General features: G+C 38.0%; 2 protein-coding genes across 2 annotated transcripts in view; one reads left to right on the forward strand and one right to left on the reverse strand.

The window, feature by feature from the left end:
- ACAD11 (acyl-CoA dehydrogenase family, member 11) overlaps nucleotides 1-23,934 on the reverse strand; it is a 154,392-nt gene that overhangs the window by 51,708 nt on the left and 78,750 nt on the right. The window contains exons 10-13 of the mRNA XM_006840028.1: nucleotides 14,451-14,528; nucleotides 13,422-13,560; nucleotides 6,929-7,036; nucleotides 3,184-3,282 (exon numbers count right to left, since the gene is read on the reverse strand). Of these exons, the coding sequence (XP_006840091.1) occupies nucleotides 3,184-3,282; nucleotides 6,929-7,036; nucleotides 13,422-13,560; nucleotides 14,451-14,528 (424 nt within the window). The remainder of the gene's footprint in view (nucleotides 1-3,183; nucleotides 3,283-6,928; nucleotides 7,037-13,421; nucleotides 13,561-14,450; nucleotides 14,529-23,934) is intronic.
- Nucleotides 842-2,143, forward strand: ACKR4 (atypical chemokine receptor 4). Its single transcript, XM_006840027.1, has one exon. The coding sequence runs from the start codon at nucleotides 847-849 to the stop codon at nucleotides 1,897-1,899; it is 1,053 nt and encodes a 350-aa protein (XP_006840090.1). The 5' UTR covers nucleotides 842-846; the 3' UTR covers nucleotides 1,900-2,143.

The raw sequence follows: 23,934 nt of genomic DNA on the forward strand, positions 1-23,934 counted from the left end.
AAGTGAGTAGTAATAAGTTTTGGAGGGAAGCCGACTAAAGAGTATCTTGTTCTAGAAAAGCTAGCAAGTGAAATTCAGTATAAATGCTGAGATAATTGATTTAACTTATAAATTTATAAGTAAAATTATAAAAGTAAAATATGTTAATATTAAATTTATTTTAATTTAGTGCTTAAAGCAGACGTAATCTATTGTTTTGGGGGGTTTTTAAAAAGTTTTTGTGTGTGTGTGTGTGTGTGAACTGAGTGATACTTTACATGGGAGAACATCAGCTTTACACTATTGTTTCATTGCAATAATTACAATCTCCTCTGTGCGTCATCATTCAGCCGTATTTGCTTCCATCCCCTCTGTTTTTTGTTTGCTTTTTTTTTTTGGGGGGGTGATGTACACAAAAACACTAAGGAATATATAAAAGTAGATGTAATTTTAAGAAGCACAAATGTGTTTTTGTAAAGATTGTAACTTTTTTTTATTCGTTTCAGTTGACATCTGACTAAATTTTCATATTTTAAGAACTATTTTTAACATAAAAGTCCCATTGTTTTATTTGGAGTTGAACGAGTAAGTCAACTCCCTAGGGTAAGAATTTGATCTTTCCTGTGAAAATACAAACTCCTGCACACAAACTTGTGACAGCGCAGTGAGGACTGGTGAGGATAAACTCCAATGTAGCTCCCATTTAAGAGTTTCAAAGAATGCCAACTTCAGGTTCACATGAGGTACAGGAACAATCTGTTTCTTAGTGAAAGAACAAAACATGTGCTGGATAAGCTGTTTCCCTTCAAGATGTATTAAAATGAGTTTCTAACAGCCTGTGATATTTTTGCCATCTAGATTGGTGCCATGGCTTTGGAACACAACCAGTCCACAGACTACTACTATGAGGAAAATGAAATGAACAGCACTCATGACTACAGCCAGTATGAAGTGATCTGTATAAAAGAAGAGGTCAGAAATTTTGCTAAAGTGTTCCTGCCTGCCTTCTTCACTGTAGCTTTCATCCTTGGACTTGCAGGAAATTCCATAGTAGTAGCTATTTATGCGTATTACAAGAAACAGAGAACCAAAACAGATGTGTACATCCTGAATTTAGCTGTGGCAGATTTACTCCTTCTATTCACTCTGCCTTTCTGGGCAGTTAATGCCGTTCATGGGTGGGTTTTAGGGAAAATGATGTGCAAAGTAACTTCAGCCTTGTACACAGTGAACTTTGTCTCTGGAATGCACTTTCTGGCTTGTATCAGCATAGACAGATATTTAGCAGTGACTAAAACCCCAAGTCAGTCAAGAGTGGGGAGACCATGCTGGATCATCTGTTCCTGTGTCTGGCTGGCTGCCATTTTGCTGAGCATACCCCAGCTGGTTTTTAATACAGTCAATATCAAGGCTAGATGCATTCCCATCTTTTCACACCACCTAGGGACATCAATGAAAGCAGCGATTCAAATGCTGGAAATCTGCATCGGGTTTGTAGTGCCCTTTCTTATTATGGGAGTCTGCTACTTCATCATGGCGAGGACACTCATCAAGACACCAAACATTAAAAAATCCAGGCCCCTCAAAGTTCTGCTCACAGTGGTTGTAGTTTTCATTGTCACTCAGCTGCCTTATAATATTGTCAAGTTTTGCCAAGCCATAGACGTCATCTACTCCTTGATCACCGACTGCGACATGAGCAAACGCATTGATATTGCCATCCAAGTCACAGAGAGCATCGCGCTCTTCCACAGCTGCCTCAACCCAATCCTTTATGTTTTCATGGGAGCCTCTTTTAAAAACTACATTACCAAAGTGGCCAAGACATATGGGTACTGGAGAAGACGGAGACAAAATGTGGAGGAGATTCCTTTTGATTCTGAAGATCCTACAGAGCCAACCAGTAGTTTAAGCATTTAAATCTAAAACTACTGTTTCTTACTTGGCTACACATGAATGATGCTTCTCCCTCAGATAGAACATCTGCATTATTCTGAAACTCAAATCTCAGCCACTGTGGTTACAACTTACAGCAAAGAAGCAGTGGGAGGGTGGTGAGAGGAAACCCAGAGAAGACAGAGATTACAAATGTATATAAATAAAATTAAACAATATAGGAAAATTGGTATAGCAAGCATGCATAAACAAAAACACTATACTATAGGCTAAGCCATCTAAAATAGATTAATGAAGAGACTTATGTTAAGAGGTATTTATAACTATTTTTTCACTATCTAAATGTTAATATAAGAACTATTTCCTTGCATTGTTTCAGTACTGTAACTGCACAGCAAAGATTAACCCTTTTTTCAGTGACTGAATTTGTGATTTCATAAAACCCCAGATTAATAATAAAAAACAAAAAAAAAATACAATAGCCTTTTCCCCGACTTTTTGATACATCCTTTTGAAATTCTAAAGACTCTCTTTCCATTGTATCAACTTTCTTTAGTGATAATTAGTTATTCTGATAAATGTTAGTTTTGCATTTACGTATTAGAATGAATCCTCAGATTATCATATTTACTTAGGTTCTAACTTTTATAATATCCCAAAGGGCTCATGCATTTATGTGATTCTATTATTGAGTACTGACTAAATAGTATAGTAGCCTACGTGTAAAGCATCTTAATTTTCATTCAGAAACTTGTATTTTTAACAGTGAAAATACTACCACAGTAAGTTTTTATTAATGTGTATAACTGACTTCTTAAAAAAGCAAATATAAATTATTATAATTCATGTACTATTTGAATTAAGTTTAAATAGAAATTACATTAATTAAAAATAGTACACACTAATATAAATTTGATCTCTTACAAAATTAAAAAAAAAAAAATGCATTCTCTGCTCTGAAAAGAAAAATCTCCTAATCAAGGAGTCCTGGTATGGCACTGTGGGATGATAATGCACTGGACCACAAAGTTGGTTTGAGCTGCAAGATCGGCAGTTCAAATTCCTCAGTCACTCCGTGGAAACACTATACAGGGTCACTATGAGTTGGAACTGACTTAATGGCACTTAACCACAGCAATCAAGATGTTATTTTAAAATTACTTTCCTACATTTGAAAATGCTTTCAGAAGCAGATTTAAAGAATTGTGATAATAAATCTAATAACTGCGCATTGTAGCATTCTTCTAGCATAGCATCTGGCACAAAGACTGGGTCTGTTGAGTTAAAAATATTATTCTTAACACTTACCACTGCTCCACCATTTTTTGCCATTAATTACATAGCTATCACCATCTTTCTGGATGCTACATTCAATATTGGTGGCATCACTTGAAGCGACATCAGGCTCTATAAATAAGCAAAGGATGAATTTACCAGCAGGCAGCTATCAGCAGTTCGCAAAAGGAGACCTGGATAAGGGAATGTGAACTTTCTGAGGTCAAAGGCATTTATGTCTTATTCATTTTCCTATCCTTCCCTCATTCTATCCTGGTCCTCCATGATCTGCACATGGTATATATTCAATAAGTGTGCATCCAAAGAATAAATGAATTATTCCAGAACAGTGGGTGTCAGCATTCTGTTGCGTTGTATTCTTGGCTTCCTCTTTGATATGTGACTTAGTGTACAGCTCACTCAATCCTTTCTCCAGTCATCAAAAGTAGATAAAAATCATTCTTCTCTACTTTCCACAATGGAAACTTGTACCAAATATTGGCGAGTTAGAGTTCTTCATGTGTAGTTGACTACCTTAAACAATTTCTAATGATGCTATGTAAATTTCATCAGGAATTCTTTCATCAGTCTACATACTTTGTGCTCTTTAAAGCCTGCTCAGTACTTACCATCTTCAGAAAGTTTGCCGTGAGACACCTTAAATGACTACTATCGTGCCTGACATTTCAGTACTTATAGGCTAGTTCTGCATCATAGTAATCTTCACTTGTAAATATGTTGCTCTTTTAACTTTTAGATATTTCATGTGCTCTATATCATGTATTCTATCTCTATTTCTAACACTAGACGCCCAGAGAGGAGGACAGAGGGTAAAACAAAACAAAGATTGAGACCCATTTCCTTGACAAAGGGACTGTGTATGTATTTCATGGTTTCCAGTTACTGTTTTGTAGATGCCACATCATACCACGCATGTTCAATAAATGATTTGGACTTACCTGTAGTCCTGGTGTGGCACTGTAGGGGAAGTGCAGGACCATAAGGTCAGTTTGAACCACAAAGTCGGTGGTTCAAACTCGCCTGTCACTCCTTGGAAACCCATACTGGGTTGCTATGAGTTGGAACCAACTCTATGGCACTTAACAACAACAACTGACTTACATGGAAATCAAAAAGTCAATGCATATATCAAAAAGTCCATGGCCATCAGGTTGATTCTGACTCCTAGTGCCCCTGTAGGACAGAGGAGAGCTGCCCCATAGGGTTTTCAAGGCTGTAAATCTGTGGAAACAAACTGCCACATCTTTCTCCTACTGAGAGGCTGGTAGCTTCAAACCGATGACTTCCTCCCATGTAGCAGTCATGCATGTAACCTTGTGTTACCAGGGCTCATTTATTCAATATCATATGTAACATCATGGTGGTGGTGGTTGTGTGCCGTGGAGTCGTTTCCAACTCATAGTGACCTTGTAAAGGGTTTTCAAGGCTGTACAGAACACCTCATTCTTCTGCCAAGGAATGGCTGAAAGATTCAAACTACTGACCTTGTGGTCTGCAGCCCATTTCATAATACATTATGCTTCCAGGACTCCTTATATAACATCGTAGAACGCAGTAATTTGGGTATTATTGAAAACACTTAAAAATTATTGCCAAGGGCTGATGAAAATGTTCTATATCTTGATTATTGATGTTGTTAAGTGCTGTTGAGTCAGTCTGGCTCAAACAGGGTGACTGTATAGGGTTTCCAAGGAGCAGCTGGTGGGTTTGAACCACCAACCTTTCGGTTAGCATTCCAGTGTTTATCCTACAGTGCCACACCAGGACTCCATATCTTGACTGTTGATGTTAAGTGCCATCGAGTTGGTTCTAACTCACAACGACCTTATATAGAGTTTCTGAAGAGTGGCTGGTGATCTTGAACCTCCAGCCTTGTGGTTCAAACTGACTTTGCAGTCCAGTGCATTAACCCACAGCACCACACCAGAACTCCATCTTGACTGATGTTGTTGTTAAGCGCCATCAAGTTGGTTCTGACCCTTAGCAGCCCTCTATAGGGTTTCTGAGGAGCAGATGGGGAGCTTGAACTACCGACCTTGCAGTTCAAATGGCTTTGCAGTCTGGCACATTAACCCACAGTGCTGACTGCAATAGTGGTTAAATGGGCATGTACATGAGTGAGATTTATCTGTACAGTCAAATGGGCACATTTTATTTATCTGTAAATTATATCTCAATGAAATTGATCTTTAAAAGAAAAAATATATGGTCAGATAAAATACCTTCTAATTCTAAACTCATTTATGAAGCAATGATGTTGACCATTGTAGAGTTATTATTGTATGAATGATTCTAAAGGCGGTTTTGTTAACATATTTAAGCTTTATTTTTCCACGTAATTATATTTGAGCCATGTGGCCAACTTTGGTGAATGCTCTATTTGTATGGTTTTACAGAAGAGTTGATTATTTTGTAAATATAAAAATTATGAGGGTAAGTAAAAAATTCTCTGCACTCCGGTGAAACGGAAACGCATGTTCATGGCTGATGACAACATTGAGCGTGCACATGAAATGATTCTGTTGAATAGATGAGTAACAGTGAATTATGTGGCAAGTCATTTACCATGGCATAAATCCGCCATGGCTCTGCTATGAAACAATCCACGACAGACTTGGCTTTAGAAAAGTTCGCGTCAGATGGGTACTGAAACAGTCATGGAAGAACATAAACAGAAGCATTTGGACATCTGCAAACAAAATTTGAACCAATACTCCAAGGAAGGTAAAAGTTTCTTAAACAAATCATTACTGGTGAGGAGACATGGATGTATCACTACAAGCCTGAGAGTCAGTGACAGAGTATGGAAACATACTCAATCACCAACTAAGAAAAGGCTGAAAAGCCAACCCTCAGCTGGAAAATTGATGTTAATGGTTTTCTGGGATTCTCAGGGGAACACTATCAGGAAAAAGATTCAACAATCAGTACTTTTATAGGAGATGCTCACTGAAAAGCTGAAGCCTAAACTTTGGATTTAATGCACAGGATTGTTGTTAGCTAAGGGTGTTGTGATTTTGCATTGCAGTGCATGTCCACACACCTCTGCCCACACTGTTGACATGCTGCAAAAACTTTGTTTTGAGGTGTTAAAGCATCCTCCCTATAGTCCTGATCTTGTTCCACTGGACTGTCACCTGCTTGGTATCTTAAAAGAAGCCCTTTGAAGTCAAAGATTCACCTCTGATGAAGAAGTAAAAACAGCAGTGCATTCTTGGCTCACAGCTTGGCCTAAAGCATTTTTTAATAAGGGAATACGGAAGTTTGTTGGCAGATGGACAAAGTGTATTGAAAAGCAAGGAGAAAATGTCAAAAATGATGTATTTGTCTTTTCTAAAAGTTGGCTAAAATAAATTCTACAGCCAGAGTGTGAGTAATTTTTGACTCTTCCTCATATTACAAAGATAAATATTCTATATACAGGTCAAAAAAAAAATTTTTTTAAATATCCATAGATGGCTATTTTTGAAATGCAAGTCAAGAGATTATGAAACTAATTTTACCCTGCTCTTATAATACCTAAAGCAAACTCTTGGAAAACATCTACTTGTTTGTCTTCCCCAAGTGAATGATTGCATTCTGCACATTTTTAAATGCCAAAGTTACAAAAACTGGGCTCACAGCAAACATATTCACATTCTAGACACAGACAGTTTTGCTGAAAACACAAAGTCACATGCCAAGGCTGCTGGGCACATCCATACTAACTCCTGGGTAACTGACGCCCCCAAGGGGAGAGAGGAGGTTTACTATTTACCTGTCATACAGAAGCAGGAGGTAATGGTTCCTTGAAGAAGAGGTTCAAGCCACTGCTGCTTCTGTTCTTCACTTCCATATAGGTACAGCACCTCCATGTTCCCTGTGTCTAGATAGAACAAGAAAAAGCATTCATTCTGCACTTAAAAATTTACCAAGTATGAAAGTCGTAATTTTATGTTGATATACAGACATGGGTCTTTGCCATTGTTGTTGAAAATGAACACAGCAAAATATCTACCAATTCAAACAATTTCTACATGAAACATACAGTAACACTGATTACATTCTTCACATTGTGTAGACATACTCACTTTTTCAGATATGTGCCTTCTTTGTAGACATGTTTGGGAGTGTAGTGGCTCCACAGGATAAGCATTGGACCATGAACCACAAGGTTGGAGGTTTGAGCCCACCAGTTGCTCCCACAAAACTATTTTTTTAAGTCTTGGAAACCCTATACAGGGTTGCTATGAGTCAAAACTGACTCCAAGTCACTTTAACAACAACACTGATGTACTCTCTTTTCTCTCGGCTTCCTAGCTAACATTTGGAGTTGCTGTTAGCAAATTAATCCCATATAGTAAATACAGACATGCATCTATTTAAAACAAATTTTTGTTAACAAAACTATTTTGAAACCTATAGCAAAAGTAACTATTACTAATGGCATGTTAGAGACTTGGTGTAGCACTGTAGAATAAGCACTAGACTGCTAACCACATGGTCAGTGGTTCAAACACACCAGTCACTCCTTGGAACCTCTGTACAGGGTTGCTATGAGTTGGAACTAACTCAACAGCACTTAACAAGTAACAATGGCATGTTGCGAATAGTTACAAATATATGGCATTCAGTGCATATTCACTCAGTTTCCTGTGAATCACAGACTCCTGTCCAGTCATCCCAATGGATTATAGCTCTAAAGAGTTATAATTTAATTGATGGTAGTGGTGTGCTGTGGAGTCAGTTCCAACTCATAAAGATCCTGCATAGGGTTTCTGAGACTATAAATCTTTACAGGAGCAGAAAGTCTCTCATTTTTCTCCCATGGAACAGTTGGTAGTTTCAAACTGCTGACCTTGAAGTTAGCAGCCTGACTTGTAGCCACTACACTACTGAGGAAAACAGATATCTGACCTAAACCTTGCCTGCTGTTTTGAATGTGTATGTCCTGCTAGGAGTGACTGACTACAAGGCTCTCTCACATTTCCATGCTGCTTCACATGAACTAAACTCTATCCCTTAAAACTTCTTGTTCCTCAAATACATCATACCCTTTCTAACTTCCATATGTTTACTTGGGTCAGGCATTTTTCTGAAGTGAAATTCTACTTGGCAAGTAAATGTAAATTTCTGCTTCTGAGTCACTTCCTCTGGAAAGAATCTGATGACCCAGTCAGAAATCCTTCTTGTGAATTCAAGTCTCCTCATCTTGAACGCTGTTCTTACTATGTGTACCCCAGAGCACCTAGAAAAGGACTTGGCCCGCTCTCAAGAATGCTGAAGACAGAATCCTTGCCCTGGATAAAAAGTAGCAATAGATAAGTGAATTTAGGTGTCTTTCTCTAATTTTTATTCCAATGAAATTTTTGAAAATATTGTTTAGAATCTTTCCCTTTAGTTCTGACTTTGAGGAAGAAGTTTTCATATCATCTCTAACAACAACTTTTAGGAGAGTTAGTGAAAGGTCTATGAAGACAAACTAAGTCTGAGCTAACTCTCTCAGGATGTGTTTGTACTCTGTTCAGACACTAATCTTGTTTTTGTTCTTGTTAGCTGGTAACAATATGTTAAAATTCACAAGATTCCTGGTAGATTAACACAAGTTTAATTTTTTTTTTTTTTATGAAGGGAGAAAAATCTTGAGTTATGATTAATGAAGTTAATTGTTCTCATATAACATTCCTTATTATAGTTCAAATGAAGTAAATATTGACGAAATATTTTCAAAAAAATTACCAGTTTATACAGAAAAACTGGGAAATTAAAGGTAACATTTATGGGTTGGGAAAAATCCCTGGATAAATTATTTCTACAAAAAAAACTTTCCACTAAAATAATTAGTTGAGAGGCCCAGAATATTTTCCAATACAGATTAAGGATTATAGTTGTTGGTGTGATGCTGTGGCATAATGCATTGGACCACAAGGTCAGTTTGAACTGTAAGGTCGGCAGTTCAAATTCACCAGCTGCTCCCTCGGAAACCCTATACAAGGTTGCTATGAGTCTGAACCAACTCCAAGGCACTTAACAACAACAATCAGCATTCTAATACTCTTGTATAATACTGCACGATTTATTGAAGAGCAAAAAGCTATAAGAAAAATACTACAAGTGGATTGCTTCAACAAATTTATTCTTTTAGTTTAGGTCCTTGTCTTTTTTCAGTATCTGTGCAGCCAGCATCCCTTGGAGGTCACCACATGTCTTGGTGTCCATCTTCCCGTGGGCTTTGCTCCCAGCTCTTCTTTCTCAGTAGGAGCCAGGTTCCTCCTCCTCTGCTTGCCTCTTTATCCTGTGATTGCTTGTAAGATCAAATGTAGATCCTAGCACACCCCAGGGAACCTTGCCATAAATTGAATCAAGGTTGTGATCTGAGTAAGAGTGTTGCATTCCACCCTAATCTCCTTAATGACCGATTATCTGATCACATCAGATCATATTATGGAAGATGATGACATCACTATATAACAGCCAAACCAATGAGAATTGCAGCCCCACCAACTTGACATATTTTAGAGAGATACAATTCAATGCACGAAGAAGGACAGGAAAAGACGTGTTTCCCGTAAGCTTTTACAACTATCTGAGAATCCATTTGGACTGCACAAGTAAAAATTAATCTTTTGTATTTCCTAAACCTCCCACAGTATTTAATAGGCAACAATTGCATCCTCTTATTTATCCATATTTTTGAAATGCTCCCAAAACACAATGTCTCTAAGTCTTCATGAAGATATCTCTACCACAAAGAGAAAATGCCTAGCTTTTTCCTTATGGTTTTTTATTTTCTTAACAGAGTTGGTGACCGTAATTTCAAGAAAATGTATTTGTCTACCCAACTAAAACATTTCAGTAACCTGGTGATATCATTCAAACAGCATAACTGATAGAATCATGACATTTTAATATTTGAAAAAGTCCATGGCCCTGTAGTAAAACATGAGCTCACAGGTCAAACGAAGAAACAATGGTAGAGCTGCATCTACTAAGGAAGTATTGTGGCATTGTTTTGTATATTATGATCCATTAATGTATCATTAAATCAGTTTAATGAAGTATGATTAGTATTTTCTTTTAAATGGCATAGAACAAAATAGAATGAATTACATTAAACTCAGTAGAAAATATTTGAGTGCACTGCACATAGTAAGGGAAAGTCTCAGCTCATAAAGCCTTAGTTTCAGTAATGAGCATACATATATACATACACACATATATACGTGCGTGGGGGCCCTGGTGTAGTGCATTGGTTAAGTGCTCAGTTGTTAACCAAAAGGTTGGCAATTTGAACCCATTTTAAAGGAGAATGATACGGCAGTCTGCTGCTTTAGAGATTATAGGCTTGGAAACCCTATAGGGCAGTTCTACTCTATCCTATAAAGTTTCTATGAGTTGGAATCAACTCAACAGCATATACAGTGTGGGTATGTACATATATGTGTGTGTGTGTGTGTATCTACATATACACAACTACATAAAATATATTTTTTTGGTGGGGTCACAATCTGAAATATATTTTTTACTATGTTGTTATTGTTACTAGGTACCATCAGGTCAGTTACAACTCATAACGACCCTATGTATAACAGAACAAAACAGTGTCTTGTCTTGTGTCAGCCTCACAATTGTTGCTGTGTTTAAGCTCATTGTTGCAACCATGTGTCAATCCATCTCACTGAAGGTCATTCTTTTTTTCACTGAACCTCTACCAGCCATGATGGCTTTTTCCTGGGACTCCTGATGACATGTCCAAAGTACATGAGACAAGTCCTGCTTTTAAGGAGCATTCTGGCTATACTTCTTCCAACTTTGTTCTTTTGACCTTCCATAGTTTATTTAATATTCTTCTCTAATACTGAAATTCAAAGGCATTAATTCTCCTTCAGTTTTCCTTATTCATTGTATAGATTTCACGTACCTATGAGGCAACTGAAAGTATTATGGCTTGGGTCAGGTGCACCTTAGTCCTCAAGGTGACATCTTTGTTTTTTTTTAACACTTTGTAGAGATCTTTTGTAGCAGATTTCCCAACACACTATGTTATTTGATTTCTTGACTGCTGCTTCCATGGGCACTGATTGTGGCTCTAAGTAAAATGAAGTAATTGGCAACTTCGATATCATCTCTGCTTGTCATGGTGCTACTCATTGGTCCAGTTGTGAGGACTTTTGTTTTCTGTATGTTGAGGTGTCATGCATAGTGACAATGGTAGTATTTGATCTTCAAGTTAATACTTCAAGTGCTCATTGTTTTCAGCAAGTTACACTGTGTCATCAAATATTGCAGATTTTTAATGCGTCTTCCTCCAATCCCGGTGCTTCATTCTTCTTTATATAGTCCAACTTCTCAGATTATTTGCTTATCATGCAGTTGATTGTTCACCATACATTCTTACTATGAGTAGTAATTAAAACGTTTTACACTAGAAGACAACTAGTTGCCTTTCCAAAATATCATACTATCTATGTAGCATGACTAAAGGAACTCTGGTAGCGTAGTGGTTACAAATCGGGCTGTGAACCGCAAGGTCAGCAGTTCAAAACTCCCAGCTGTTCTGTGGGAGAAAGTGAGGCTTTCTGCTCCCGTAAAGATATACAGCCTCGGAAACCCTGTACAGGGTCACTATGAGTCAGAACAGACTCCACAGCACATAACAACAATATGCAGCATGACTTAGTAGCCTCACACAAATAAAATGAAGTCTTTAGAAACTCTGTGGATAGATTTCTTACTTTTACAACAGCCTAATTATTTGATTATGGTATGTTGTTGTTAAGTGCAGTTGAGTTGGTTCCAACGCATAGCGATCCTGTATAGTGTTTCCGAGGAGCGGTTGGTGAGCTTGAACCAATGACCTTGTGGTTCACACGACTTTGCAGTCCAGCATATTAACCCATAGCACCACACCAGGGCTCTGATTATAGTATAGTACAGCAATAATTTGACAAGTGCTAGGAAGAAGACCAGATTGGTAGTGTAGTGGTTATGAATCGGGCTGCTAACCTCAGGGTCAGCAGTTTGAAACTACCAGCTGTTTTGCGGGAGAAAGATGAGGCTCTCTCTTCATGTTAAGATTTACAGCCTCGGAAACCCCATGCAGGGTCACTATGAGTCGGAACCAATTCCACCACTACCAGGAAGAAGACAAAGCAAATCAGTGATGCTGTCATCAGAAGTCTACCATCAGGGTAAGTAAAAATGTTGCTACTGGGTTCTAGTTCATACATGTATGAGTTTATTCCAAACACAGCATGTTGAAACCTGTCTCTGAGATCATGGATGGTTGCAGACAAGTTATCTCAGTAATATATTTGAGTACTTGAGTATCCTTAAAATGTCTTTAAAAACAAGGGAGGTAGGCAAGAGCTAAAGGGGATTGAAGTAAATAGTGTGATATACACAATCTTGGTGCTACAATGTTCTGTGGGTAGATATATGGATAGGGACACAGGCTGAATGGGTTTGGGGGGAAGAGTATACCCACAAATATATAAGGGTTTGAAGGAAGGTGTTCGTACATGGGTATTTACCTTTGTTGCAAACACATCTATAAATGTGATAGAGCTTCCAGAGGGAAAAGTAATGAAAACTTCTTAGATATTATCAAACATGTCGGGGACTCAGAACCATAATCTCAGGGGACATCATGGCCAACTGGCATAACATAGTCCACAAAGACAATGTTCTACATTCTACTTGGGTGGACAACTGTCTGGGATCTTAAAAGCTTATGAGTGGCCATCTAAAGTGAAATTATTGGTCACTTTATGTGTAAAAAATAGTGAATGAATGGGGAAGTGGTGAGGCTTTTCAAAAGATTTGGATCTCTCTACCCATTCCATTTAGCTATGTTGTTGTTAAGTGTTCCTCAGTTGGCTCTCATAAGGAGCCTGTATAGGGTTTCGGAGGAGTGGCTGGTGAGTTTGAACTGCCAGCCACGTGGTTCAAACTGGCCTTGTGGTCCAGTGCTTATCTTAAAGTGCCACACCAGAAATGTCCAATTTCCCCATCAAGATCCTTTTGTTGCCAGTTTCACTGGTGGCAACATTTATTTACCAACTACCTTAATGTAATGATGTTTACCAAAAGAATAATTTGATGAGAACTCGAGATCCATTTTTCATATTTAAATAAAATATAAAATTATTAGCAAATTGATCAATTAATCCCTTTTGAGTAGAAAGACCTCCTTGTTGTCATAAAATAGAGACATTTTAGACAATGTTCACAATATCAACAAGAGAACTGTTTTGAAATAAAGTAGTAACCTGGTGCTTGGCAGTTAAAGACATTTGGAGCAAAAAAGCATTTTCCTGTTTCTTCAGCAATCAAGGCATAGTCCACATGGCTGAGTCCACTTAGAGCTGGCAGAAACAGGTTCCAAAGGCCCTCGGCTTTGGCCATTTCCTGTTAAGGTGACGAAGATACCAGAGTGATCATAATTTAGGATTATCACTAAAATAGTTCACTGTCAAAATGTATTAGTATTTACAATCTTTTTAGAAATCTAAAATATCTGATTATTTTAAATTCAAAATCAACTGATTAGTAATTTTCTATAAATCAACAGTTAAGTGTAAAAGAAAAGCGTTTTCCACTAAGCTTCCTTAGATTTGGCTGAAAAACTGAATTTGCTTACTTGAGTACTTCCTATTTAATTAATTGTAGCCTTTACAAAAATCTCCCACATTTGGGTATAATCAAGCCAAATGTACTACTCTGTGCCATTCAATTCCTCACATTTGTTGTTGTTACAATTTGAAAACATGAAATTTGGATTAAGACCACATGGGCAAAGAGCCCTGCCTTGACATTCACTTCGATTTAGAAACAGCTGGTGGTAAGTAGCATTGCTCTTTTTTCCCTTTGAACAGCTGGAGGAAGCTGTCTTCATCACTTACCGTATAAAGAACGCTAGGCTCATTTTTACATTACAGATTCTATTTTAAACTTACTTTAAAAATGTTTTCACTGATACAACTGTGCTGTTGTTGTTGTGGACTCTTGAATTATTTGCCCTTGAGTTGGCTCCCAGTGACCTCTGCGACGGAGTAGAACTACCCCATAGGGTAGCCTAGGTTGTAGTCTTCAAAGGAGGAGATTGCCAGGTTTTTCCTACTCTAGAGCCACTGGTGGGTTTAAACTGCTCACCTTTCAGTTAGCAGCTGAGCACTTAACATTGTGCCACTAAGACTCCTCACTCACATAGTTGTCCTCTACGTATGTAAGAAGAAGAAGGTAAATATATTTACTTGCATATAAATTTTCCAGTGGTAAACATTTTCTTAATTTCTTACCTTAAGTTTATCAATCACTAAAGGTGTTTTCCACTTATCCACAGAATTTCCATTTTGAACATAGAACTCAATTACCTCCTTTAAGTAATAAAAGGGAGAGAAAAAAAAGTAATTAGGTAAAGGCAATATAAATTACATACTGATACTGTCATAAATTGCTAATAACCAAGTAAACGTTTTTAGGTAAAGAAGTATTCCAGATGCTATCAAATCTGTAATATATCTTTCTTTCTTCCTTCCTTCCTCCCTCCCTTCCTCCTTCCATCCCTTCCTTCCTTTACTCTCTCTCGTTCTTTCTTTTAAAAAGGTACAAAAAACCATAAAAAAAAAAAAAAGGTGCAAAAGCCTATAAAATTCTAAAGGTTCATTGTTACCAAACTATGCTGAGTCTGTATTAGACAATACTGAAAAAAAAAAAAAAAAAAAACCCCAAATCAATTGCCATCTAATTGATTGTGGCTTAACCCTTACAGTGTTCTCAAGACTAAATCTTTACAGCAGTAGACAACCTAATCTTTCTCCTGTGGAGTGGCTGGTGAATCTGAACCTCCAGCTCTGTGGTTAGCAGTCCAATACTTATCCTATAGCACCACCAGGATGCCTTTGGATTAGACAATGTTGTTGTTAAGTGCCATCTAGTCAGTTCCGACCCATAGCAACCCTGTGTAGGGCTTCCTAGGAACGACTGGTGAGCTTGAACTGCCAGCCTTACAGTTCAAAGGGCTTTGCAGTTTGGCGCATTAGCCCGCAGCACCTCATCGTCTTATACTAAGATTTGAGTCTTGCATTTTCAGTAGTATGGTATACTAGATATTCACAGAACCTCTCCCAAAACATTCTGATTAAAAATGCTAGATCAAATATTTAAAAATCATTTTATAAAGACCAAATATATGTAGAAATGCTTAGCTGATTAGGGAGTTCCAGAGTGGTCAGGAAGTAAAAATCCTGACTGTTCAGTGTGAGTGTACCCTGGAGCTAAGTTTATCTGGAGGATGGACCAATGCTAGTGTAGGCTCTGGGCTTCAATGACTCATATATAGGCAGGGGTCAGAAGACAAGACCAAATGTCCCAAACAGGGCTAGACAGTGGATCAGAGACTACCACCACAATTCCACCACAAACACCCAAACCCTGACATAAAGTCAGGGCACTAGAAGGGTGAAACTTAAGAAAAAATAGGAAAACAACTATCCCTCATGAGGATATGTTAGTGGTGCTATTAAATGCCCCCAAGGTAGTTCTGATTCATAGTGACCCTGTATAGGACTTCCAAGACTGTAAATCTTTTGGGGAGCAGAAACCCTCATGTTTCTCCCGAGGAGTGGTTGATGGACTTGAACGCTGACCTTATGGTTAGTAGTCCAGTACTTATTCTACAGAGCTACTAGTGCTCTGTGGGATGTTGTTGTTAACTGCCATGGAGTCTGTTCTGACTCATAGCAACCCTGTACACGGTTTCCAAGGAGTGGCTTATGGGTTTGAATCACTGATTTTGTGATTAGCAATCCAATGCTGATCCTACAGTGCCACACCAGTACTCCATTCCAGCTAAAATACTCACTTGGGTGGGGACACTGGGAAGAAGTTTGTCTTTGGGCTTCAAGTCTTGAATGAGCAATGCTGGTTTTTATACCACCCTCGATGAAATGACATACACTATGGTAATTATGGTAGTACCTAAGAGGCGAATATTTTTGCTTAAGAATCACATAGAAATCATTCTAGTCCAACTCCCTGACTTTGGACTAGAAATCGTCCTCTATTTCCCCAGTGCTCAAGAGTGTCTCACATGCATACAATTTTTGGGCAATGTGGAAGGCTAAAATTTCACACCCAGAGAGATCCAGGTCCCTATCCTAGGACTGTGAATGCTACCTATGTGGCAACTGCAGATGGGACTAAGGGGAAATTAATCACATCTGTAGTTGAAATTCTCCTCGAAATGGGTAAATTATCCTGTATCATCTAGGTGGAGATGATGTAATCACAAGGTGGAGGGAGGAATTCAGAGAGGAAGTAGGAGATGTGATGAAACAAGCATGTGATGTGAAGAAGGAGTCATAAATCAAGGAATGTAGGTAGCTTCCAGAAGCTGGAAAAAGCAAGGGACAAATTATTTCCTAGAACTTCCAGAAGGAATCAGCCTTGCTAATTGTTGTTGTTAGGTGCCATCGAGTTGGTACCGACTCATAGTGACCTTATGCACAGAATGAAACACTGTTTAATCATGGGTCAACCTCACTATTGTTGCCACGCTTGAGCCCATTGATTCTGCCAATCCATCTCACTGGTGGGGAGGGGGGTGGTTCTTCCTCTTTTTCTCTGATCCTCCATCTTACCAAAATGATATCCTTCTCCAGCGACTGGTTCCTCCTTACAGTATGTCTGAAGTATGAGAGATGAAGTTTGGTCATCCTGGCCTCCAAAGAGCACTCTGGCTGCACTTCTTCCAACACAGATCTGTTGGTTCTATAGGCAGCCCATGGCACTTTCAATATTCTCCTCCAACACCATAACTAAAAAGAATCAATTCTTCTACGGTCTTCCTTATTTACTGTCCAGCTTTCACATTCATATGAGGTTATTGAAAACACCATGGCTTGGGTCAGGTGCCCTAGTCCTCAAGCTGACATCTTTGATCTTCAACACTTTAAAAAGGTCTTGTGCAGCAGACTTGCCTAATGCAATGCATCATCTGATTTCTTGACTGCTGCTTCGGTGAGTGTTGATAGTTAATCCAAGAAGAATGAAGTCCTTGACAACTTCAATCATTTCTCCGCTGTTAAGAATGTTGTTTATTGGTTCAGTGGTGAGGATTTTTTAATTTTCTTGACATCGAGATGCAATCCATACTGAAGGCTGTGCTCTTTGATATTCATCAGTAAATATTTTAAGTCTTCTTCACTTTCGGCAAGCAAGGTTGTATCATCTGCATAGCGCAGATGGTTAATGAGTCTTCCTCCAATCCTGATGCCACGTTTTTTTCATATAACCCAGCTTCTTGGATTATTTCTTCAGCATACAGGTTGAATAAGTATGGTGAAAGAATACAAACCTGTCACACACCTTTCTTACTTTTAAACCATTCAGTGTTCCCCATGTTCAGTTCGAACAACTGACTCTTGGTCCATGTACAGATTCCTCACGAGCACAATTAAATGTTCCAGAATACTCGTACTTCGCAATGTTGTCCATAGCTTGTCACGATTCACACAATCGAAAGCCTTTGTGTAGTCGATAAAGCACAGGTAAACATCTTTCTGATATTCTCTCCTTTTAGCCAAGAGCCATCAGACATCAGCAATGATATCCCTTGTTCCACGGCCTCTTCTGAATCCAGCTTTAATACCATGACGTTAGCTTATTGAAACTGATCTGACACTTCTGGCTTTCACAATTATTGGGAAATAGTTTGTATTGTTTTTAAGTTACCAAGTTTGTGGTAATTTCTTACAACAGTAATTGAAAACTAAGTCAGGCTATATGTTTCCTCTTGACAAACATTATTTACTCTACATTTAATTTCAGGCCAACAGTCTAAGAATACAGGAATGGTTATAGACAAATAATCAATTAGATCTTGGGTAACTAAGTATCAATTAAATTTTGAGGCTTAACAAATAAAACTCAAAACAATAAGCATTTATTTAGCTGACAGTTTTTCAGGTCATAGATATAGGCTAGGCCCATGGGGATAAAGGCAATTATGTTGTTGTTGTTGTTGTTAAGCGCTGTCGAGTTGGTTCCTGTATAGGGTTTGTGGTTCAAACCAATTTTGCAGTCCAGTGCAACAAATATGTATATATAGAATGGTAAACACCAGTAGCGTGGTGGTTACGAATCAGGCTGTGAACCGTAAAGTCAACAGTTTGAAACTACCCAATGTTCCATGGGAGAAAGCTGAGGCTTTCTGCTCCAGTAAAGATTCACAGTCTTGGAAACCCTGTACAGGGTCGCTATGAGTTGGAACCAACTCCAAGGCACATATTCACCACTATATATATATATATACATAATTTTTATTTATTTATTTTTTTTTTCCTTTCATTCTAAATTTAAGTTTGCTGTTACTCAAGTTTGGGATCTGAATTCAAAGACCTTTGGGGCCCTCAACTTCAAGCTAAAAAGTAAGTTTACAATGTTTCTGTGTATAGTACTGTGACAACAGGCAGCTGGCAGAAGCAACAGTATGTCCTTTGTGGAGAAAGGCTTTTAAACAAAAGCCTCAGATAATCCTTGCAGATAAAATTCCATTCCTAAGAGCATGAGTTCAGGAAAAACTACTAAACACTCAAGGAAATAAATCACCTTAAGCAAAAATTAGCTGTGGGATAAAGCATTGGACCGCAAAGTCAGTTTGAACCAAACTTACCAGCCACTCTTTGGAAACCTAGAGTTGCTGTGATTTGCAACTGACTCGAAGGCACTTAACAACACTATAGATTGGTCAGATACAGAAAATAAAATATTTATATTCTATAGATCTCAAGAATAAAGGAAGGAATTAAAAGTATGAGAAGAGGCTACCAAAGCTGACCAGGTGAATTTGAAAAAGAAACATGCATCCCTAGAAGAATACAAATTATAGTAATTAAACAGAAACCAAAAAGATCCCCTGAAGTTTTCTGAAAACCAAACAGTAGTTTCGCTTGAGTAGTGAAAATTGTCTGCTTTGAGCATTATGGTCTTTTATGAATGATCTATGTGGGATCGGTCTGATAACAGCAACTTGAAAGATGAGCAAGGAACCTTAGGGGCAGTGAGTGTGTGTCAGCCAGGGAGGACCAACTCAGACAAGGAGGATGAGAATGGTGGATTGTACATGTAGACACTGCTGAACTGCTGTACATTTTGCTGTGTATATTCTCAACAACAACAAAGTAAACCAATGATTCAAAAAATAACATGTTGGAAAAAATCTATTGCCAGAAAGATCACAACTATGACTTCTGAATTATCCAGCTTTGGGATTTCTTTTCAGCCTTTCCTCTCTGATGCTAATGTAAATAAACTTGATTGCACAGTAAACAAACAAACAAACTCTGTGGTATTGCTGTTAAGTGCTGTCGAGTTGGTTCTGACTCATAGCACCCCTGTGTAATGTTTCCGAGGAGCAGCTGATGGGTTTGAACTGCTGACCCTGTGTTCTGCAGTCCAGTGCTTATCCTACAGTGTCAAACCAGAAGTCTAAACTCGATGGTACTGAGCTGCTGTCTTCTTTCCTAGCTCTCCAGGCCATTCTGATATACTCCCAGAGTGGAGAGCCACTAGCTGCATGGATGGCTTGAAAGGTAGACTACATACTGCTGGAAAACATAAATGAAAAGAAAGCTGAAGCAATTACTCAGAAGGAACCAGAGAAATTTACGAGAAGGAAAATAGGAGTGAATAAGGGGCATGATAGATACAGTGAGAAGTTCTAGCACAAGTCAAATTAGAGCCCTAGATGAAGCGAGAGAGGGGAGAAGCAATATTAAATATATCAATATAGATACACATGTGATACAAGGATGAGTCAAAAATTATCTGCATTCCGGCTATATTAAAACGCCCATCCACGTCCATGACTGATGACAACATTGAGTGTGCACATGAAATGATTTTGTCCAATCATCGAGTGACAGTGAATTATGTGGTAAACCATTTGCAAATCAGCCATGGCTCTGCCTATGAAACAATCCATGACAGACTTGGGTTTCGAAAAGTTTGTGTGAGATGGGTATTAAAACACTCATGGAAGGGTGTAAACAGAAGCATTTGGACTGATACTCCAAGGAAGGTAAAAGTTTCTTTAAAAAAATCATTACTGGTGATGAGACATGGATTCATCATTACAAGCTTGAGAGTCAATGGCAGAGTATGGAATGAAAACATAACTCAATTGCTAACCAATAAAAAATTCAAAAGTCAATCCTCAGCTGGAAAATTGGTGCTTACAGTTCTCCTCAAGGGCCAGTATTAGAACACTATCAGAAAAAGGTTCAACAATCAACAATGCTCATTACAACAAGATGGCCCCTGAAGAGCTGAAACAAGAACATCAGAGTAAACGCAGAGGACTACTATCCAAGGATATTGTGTGTGATCTTGCATGACAATGCTCGTCCACACACCTCTGCCCACATTGTTGACACTCTGCAAAAACTTTATTTTGAGGTATTAAAGCATCCTCCCCGTAGTCCTGATATTGCTCCACAGAATGTTCACTTGTTTGGTCCCCTGAAAAGCAGCTCTTTGAGGACACAGATTCAACTCTGATGAAGACATGAAGACAGTGGTACATTCATCGCTCATAGCTCAAACTACAACATTTTAAAATAAGGGAATATGAAAGGTTGTTGGCAGGTAGAAAAAGTGTATTGAAAAGCACGGATATTAGGTCAAAAATGATGTATTTGTATTTTCTAAAAGTTGATTAAAATTAATTCTACAGCCAGAGTATATATGACTTTTGTCTCACCCTCATATATACGTAAGATTTTTTCAGAACTGATAAAGACACCAATCATAAAATTCAGAAAGCACAATGAAGGCAGAACACAGTCAAACTGCAGGACATCAAAGTGAAAGAAAAACCAAAAGGAAGAAGAGAGTAAAACTAAGAAAAACTAAGAAACAATGAAACAACTGTTAGAGTCAGAGCTGACTTCCCTCACCAACCAATGGAGTCGGAAATCAATGGAATGATAGCTTCAACTGCTGAGAGAAAAACATTATCCACCTAGACAGCTGTATTCAGTAAAACGCTTTCAAACATTAGAGCAAAATTCAGGAATTATCAGACCCTGACTGCCTGCCCACCCACCAACACCCCACCCCCCGTAAAAAAAAAAAAAAAAAGATTACCAGAATACACTCACTATAAGAACATTACCTTGGAAGGAATATCTGAATTGCAAGAAGGAATAGAAAATCATTAAATTAATAAACAAATAGGTAAACCTAAATGAAAAATAATCTGTAATGTGTATCATTAGACAAGTCAAAAGAGAATGAAAATATGTGTCTGGTGGCCTTCTTAAGCATTGATTCTATTATGTTTTTTTCATTAGACTAGTAGAATATACAGGTTGAATTAAAACTCTGAGTCCATATTACCAAATTAATTTCTAATTTTTTTGCCCTGATTTATAGTCACATAAGAAAAATTCCCCTCACTGAGGCCTGGCTAGTGCACATTATTACTATACTTAGTGAATGCTTAAGAAGGGGAAGAACTGCTCTTCCAAAGATACCACAGAGAACACACTCACCCTGTCTGTCAGGGAGCCAGTTACATTAGAAGATTTCCTGTTTGGGCTTGCTTATCATTGCCAGTCCTCAGATTGCCATGGAAATAAGTCAATCCTATTGTGTCTGACAAGAAATATACTGTGTAGTACATTTACAATGTCCTAATCTCTGGCTACACTTTTATGATACTGTAGTTTTGAGAGAGGGTGCCCATGTTTATATAATTATTTTTAAATGTGCATTATTTAATACTTCCGGTTCAAAATTCAATCACTTAGAGATTTGCAAACTTAATTTGTAGTATGTGAAAAGACTCAGAATTAAAATAAAATTTTTCATTATAAATGAGCTTTCTGTTGTTCTTAAAACAGAAAAAAGAATTTGTTGATTTAAAAAAATAAAGTTGATACGATGCTTGGTACCTCATCAGTAGTCCCCAAATATTACCTCAAACATGCTAGTTCTTTCGTCACTTATTGAGATACTACTTTGGAGTATGTTTGTTTCAGAATCTTGACTCTGAGTTAAGATTACAAATAATTTCATAATATAATCTACTATTGGAAAGGAGGAATCCTGGAATGGCGCTAACTGCGTGGTTGGCGGTTCAAACCTACTAGCCTCTCCTTGGAAACCCTATAGAGGGTTGTTATGAGTCAGAACCTACTTGAAGACACTTAACAGCAACAACAGTTGGAAAGAAACTCCCAATTCTTCCCTAGTACTTTGTTAAATGAAACAGGAAAATACGATTCATGTTACCATTATGTTAAAAAGTATTTTCCCAATAATATATAATTTTTCTAGTTCCTATTAGCCTGCTATTTTCAGGATTCCCTATCCATTTTAAATAGAAACAATGGGCTTTCAATATTTTGATAGATAACTGATTCTTAGCTTTCAGCCTACACATTAATTTTAGCTATCCAAGGAGTTTCATAAGGTTATTAGAATAGTTGGACTCCTGGTGTGGCACTTTAGGATTAGCACTGGACTGTGACCTATAAGGTCAGCAGTTTAAACCCACCACCTGCTCCTCAGAAACCCTATATAGATAGGGCCGCTATGAGTCAGAACTAACTTGACAGCACTTAACAACATTAGAATAAAGTAAGCCTTATTTTTTTGCACTATGGAAAATTGGCACTATGTATGAAAAAGTATGAAAACAAGATAATTAAGAGCACTACAGGCAGGTACCGTTGTTGTTGTTATTGTTAAATGCTGTCAAGTCAATTCCGACCCATAGCGACCCTGTATAGGGTTTCCGAGGAGCAGCTGGTGAGCTTGAACCACCAACCTTGCAGTTCAAACGGCTTTGCAGTCTGGTGCATTAATCCACAGTGCCACACCAGGGCTCCCCAGGTACTGTTAACATATGGATATATTATTTGATACAATCTTATTTTCTAGATGTGTTTGATAGTTGTAAAGGGAGAATCATAATAATATTGAATATATATTTTCTCCTTATCCATTTTAAGGAGCTATTTACTTTTCTCTATGGGCTTTGGTAAGGAGCTCTGGTAGCGTAGTGGTTACAAATCGGGTTGCCAACCTTAAAGTCAGCAGTTTGAAACTACCAGCTGTTCCACAGGAGAAAGATGAGGCTTTTTGCTCCCGTGAAGGTTTACAGCCTCAGAAACCCTGTACAGGGTCACTTTGAGTCAGAATCAACTCCATGGCACAACAACAAATAGGCTTTGGTAGCATAGTGGTTACGAGTTGGGCTGCTAACCTCAAGGTCAGTAGTTTGAAACTACCAGGTGTTATGCAGAAGAAAGATGAAAGTTTCTGCTCCTGTAAAGATTTACAGCCCCAGAAGCCCTATATAAGATCACTATGAATCGGAACCGGCTCCACAGCATCACCACCACCACCATCACCATGGGTCAGCCCAAATGTTTGCTTCACAGTTTCACAAACAGGGATTAATATTGCTTAGGATCATACTACAAGAGAACATAGCTTTGTTTTGTTTTTAGAATATCTTTGTGTGTAGTAAATATGTAAGTAGCAGAACATTTACAGGAGAAAACAGTTTTACAAACATTGGTATAAGTTTTTTAATAATGAGGAAAATCTCCCATTTATCAAATGTGGACAGATTTTAAAGATTTGCTAAGACAAAATGATTGTGGCTTTTTCCCTTGTCAGGCAAACCATTCACAACCTTCTCTATCAAGGTATAGACTGCTGTCTCATGTGACATTAAAACAAAAAAGACAAAAAACCTTCTTTTAGAGT

Source organism: Chrysochloris asiatica, unplaced genomic scaffold, assembly GCF_000296735.1.
Source record: "Chrysochloris asiatica unplaced genomic scaffold, ChrAsi1.0 scaffold00028, whole genome shotgun sequence".
Classification (NCBI taxonomy): Eukaryota; Metazoa; Chordata; class Mammalia; order Afrosoricida; family Chrysochloridae; genus Chrysochloris; species Chrysochloris asiatica.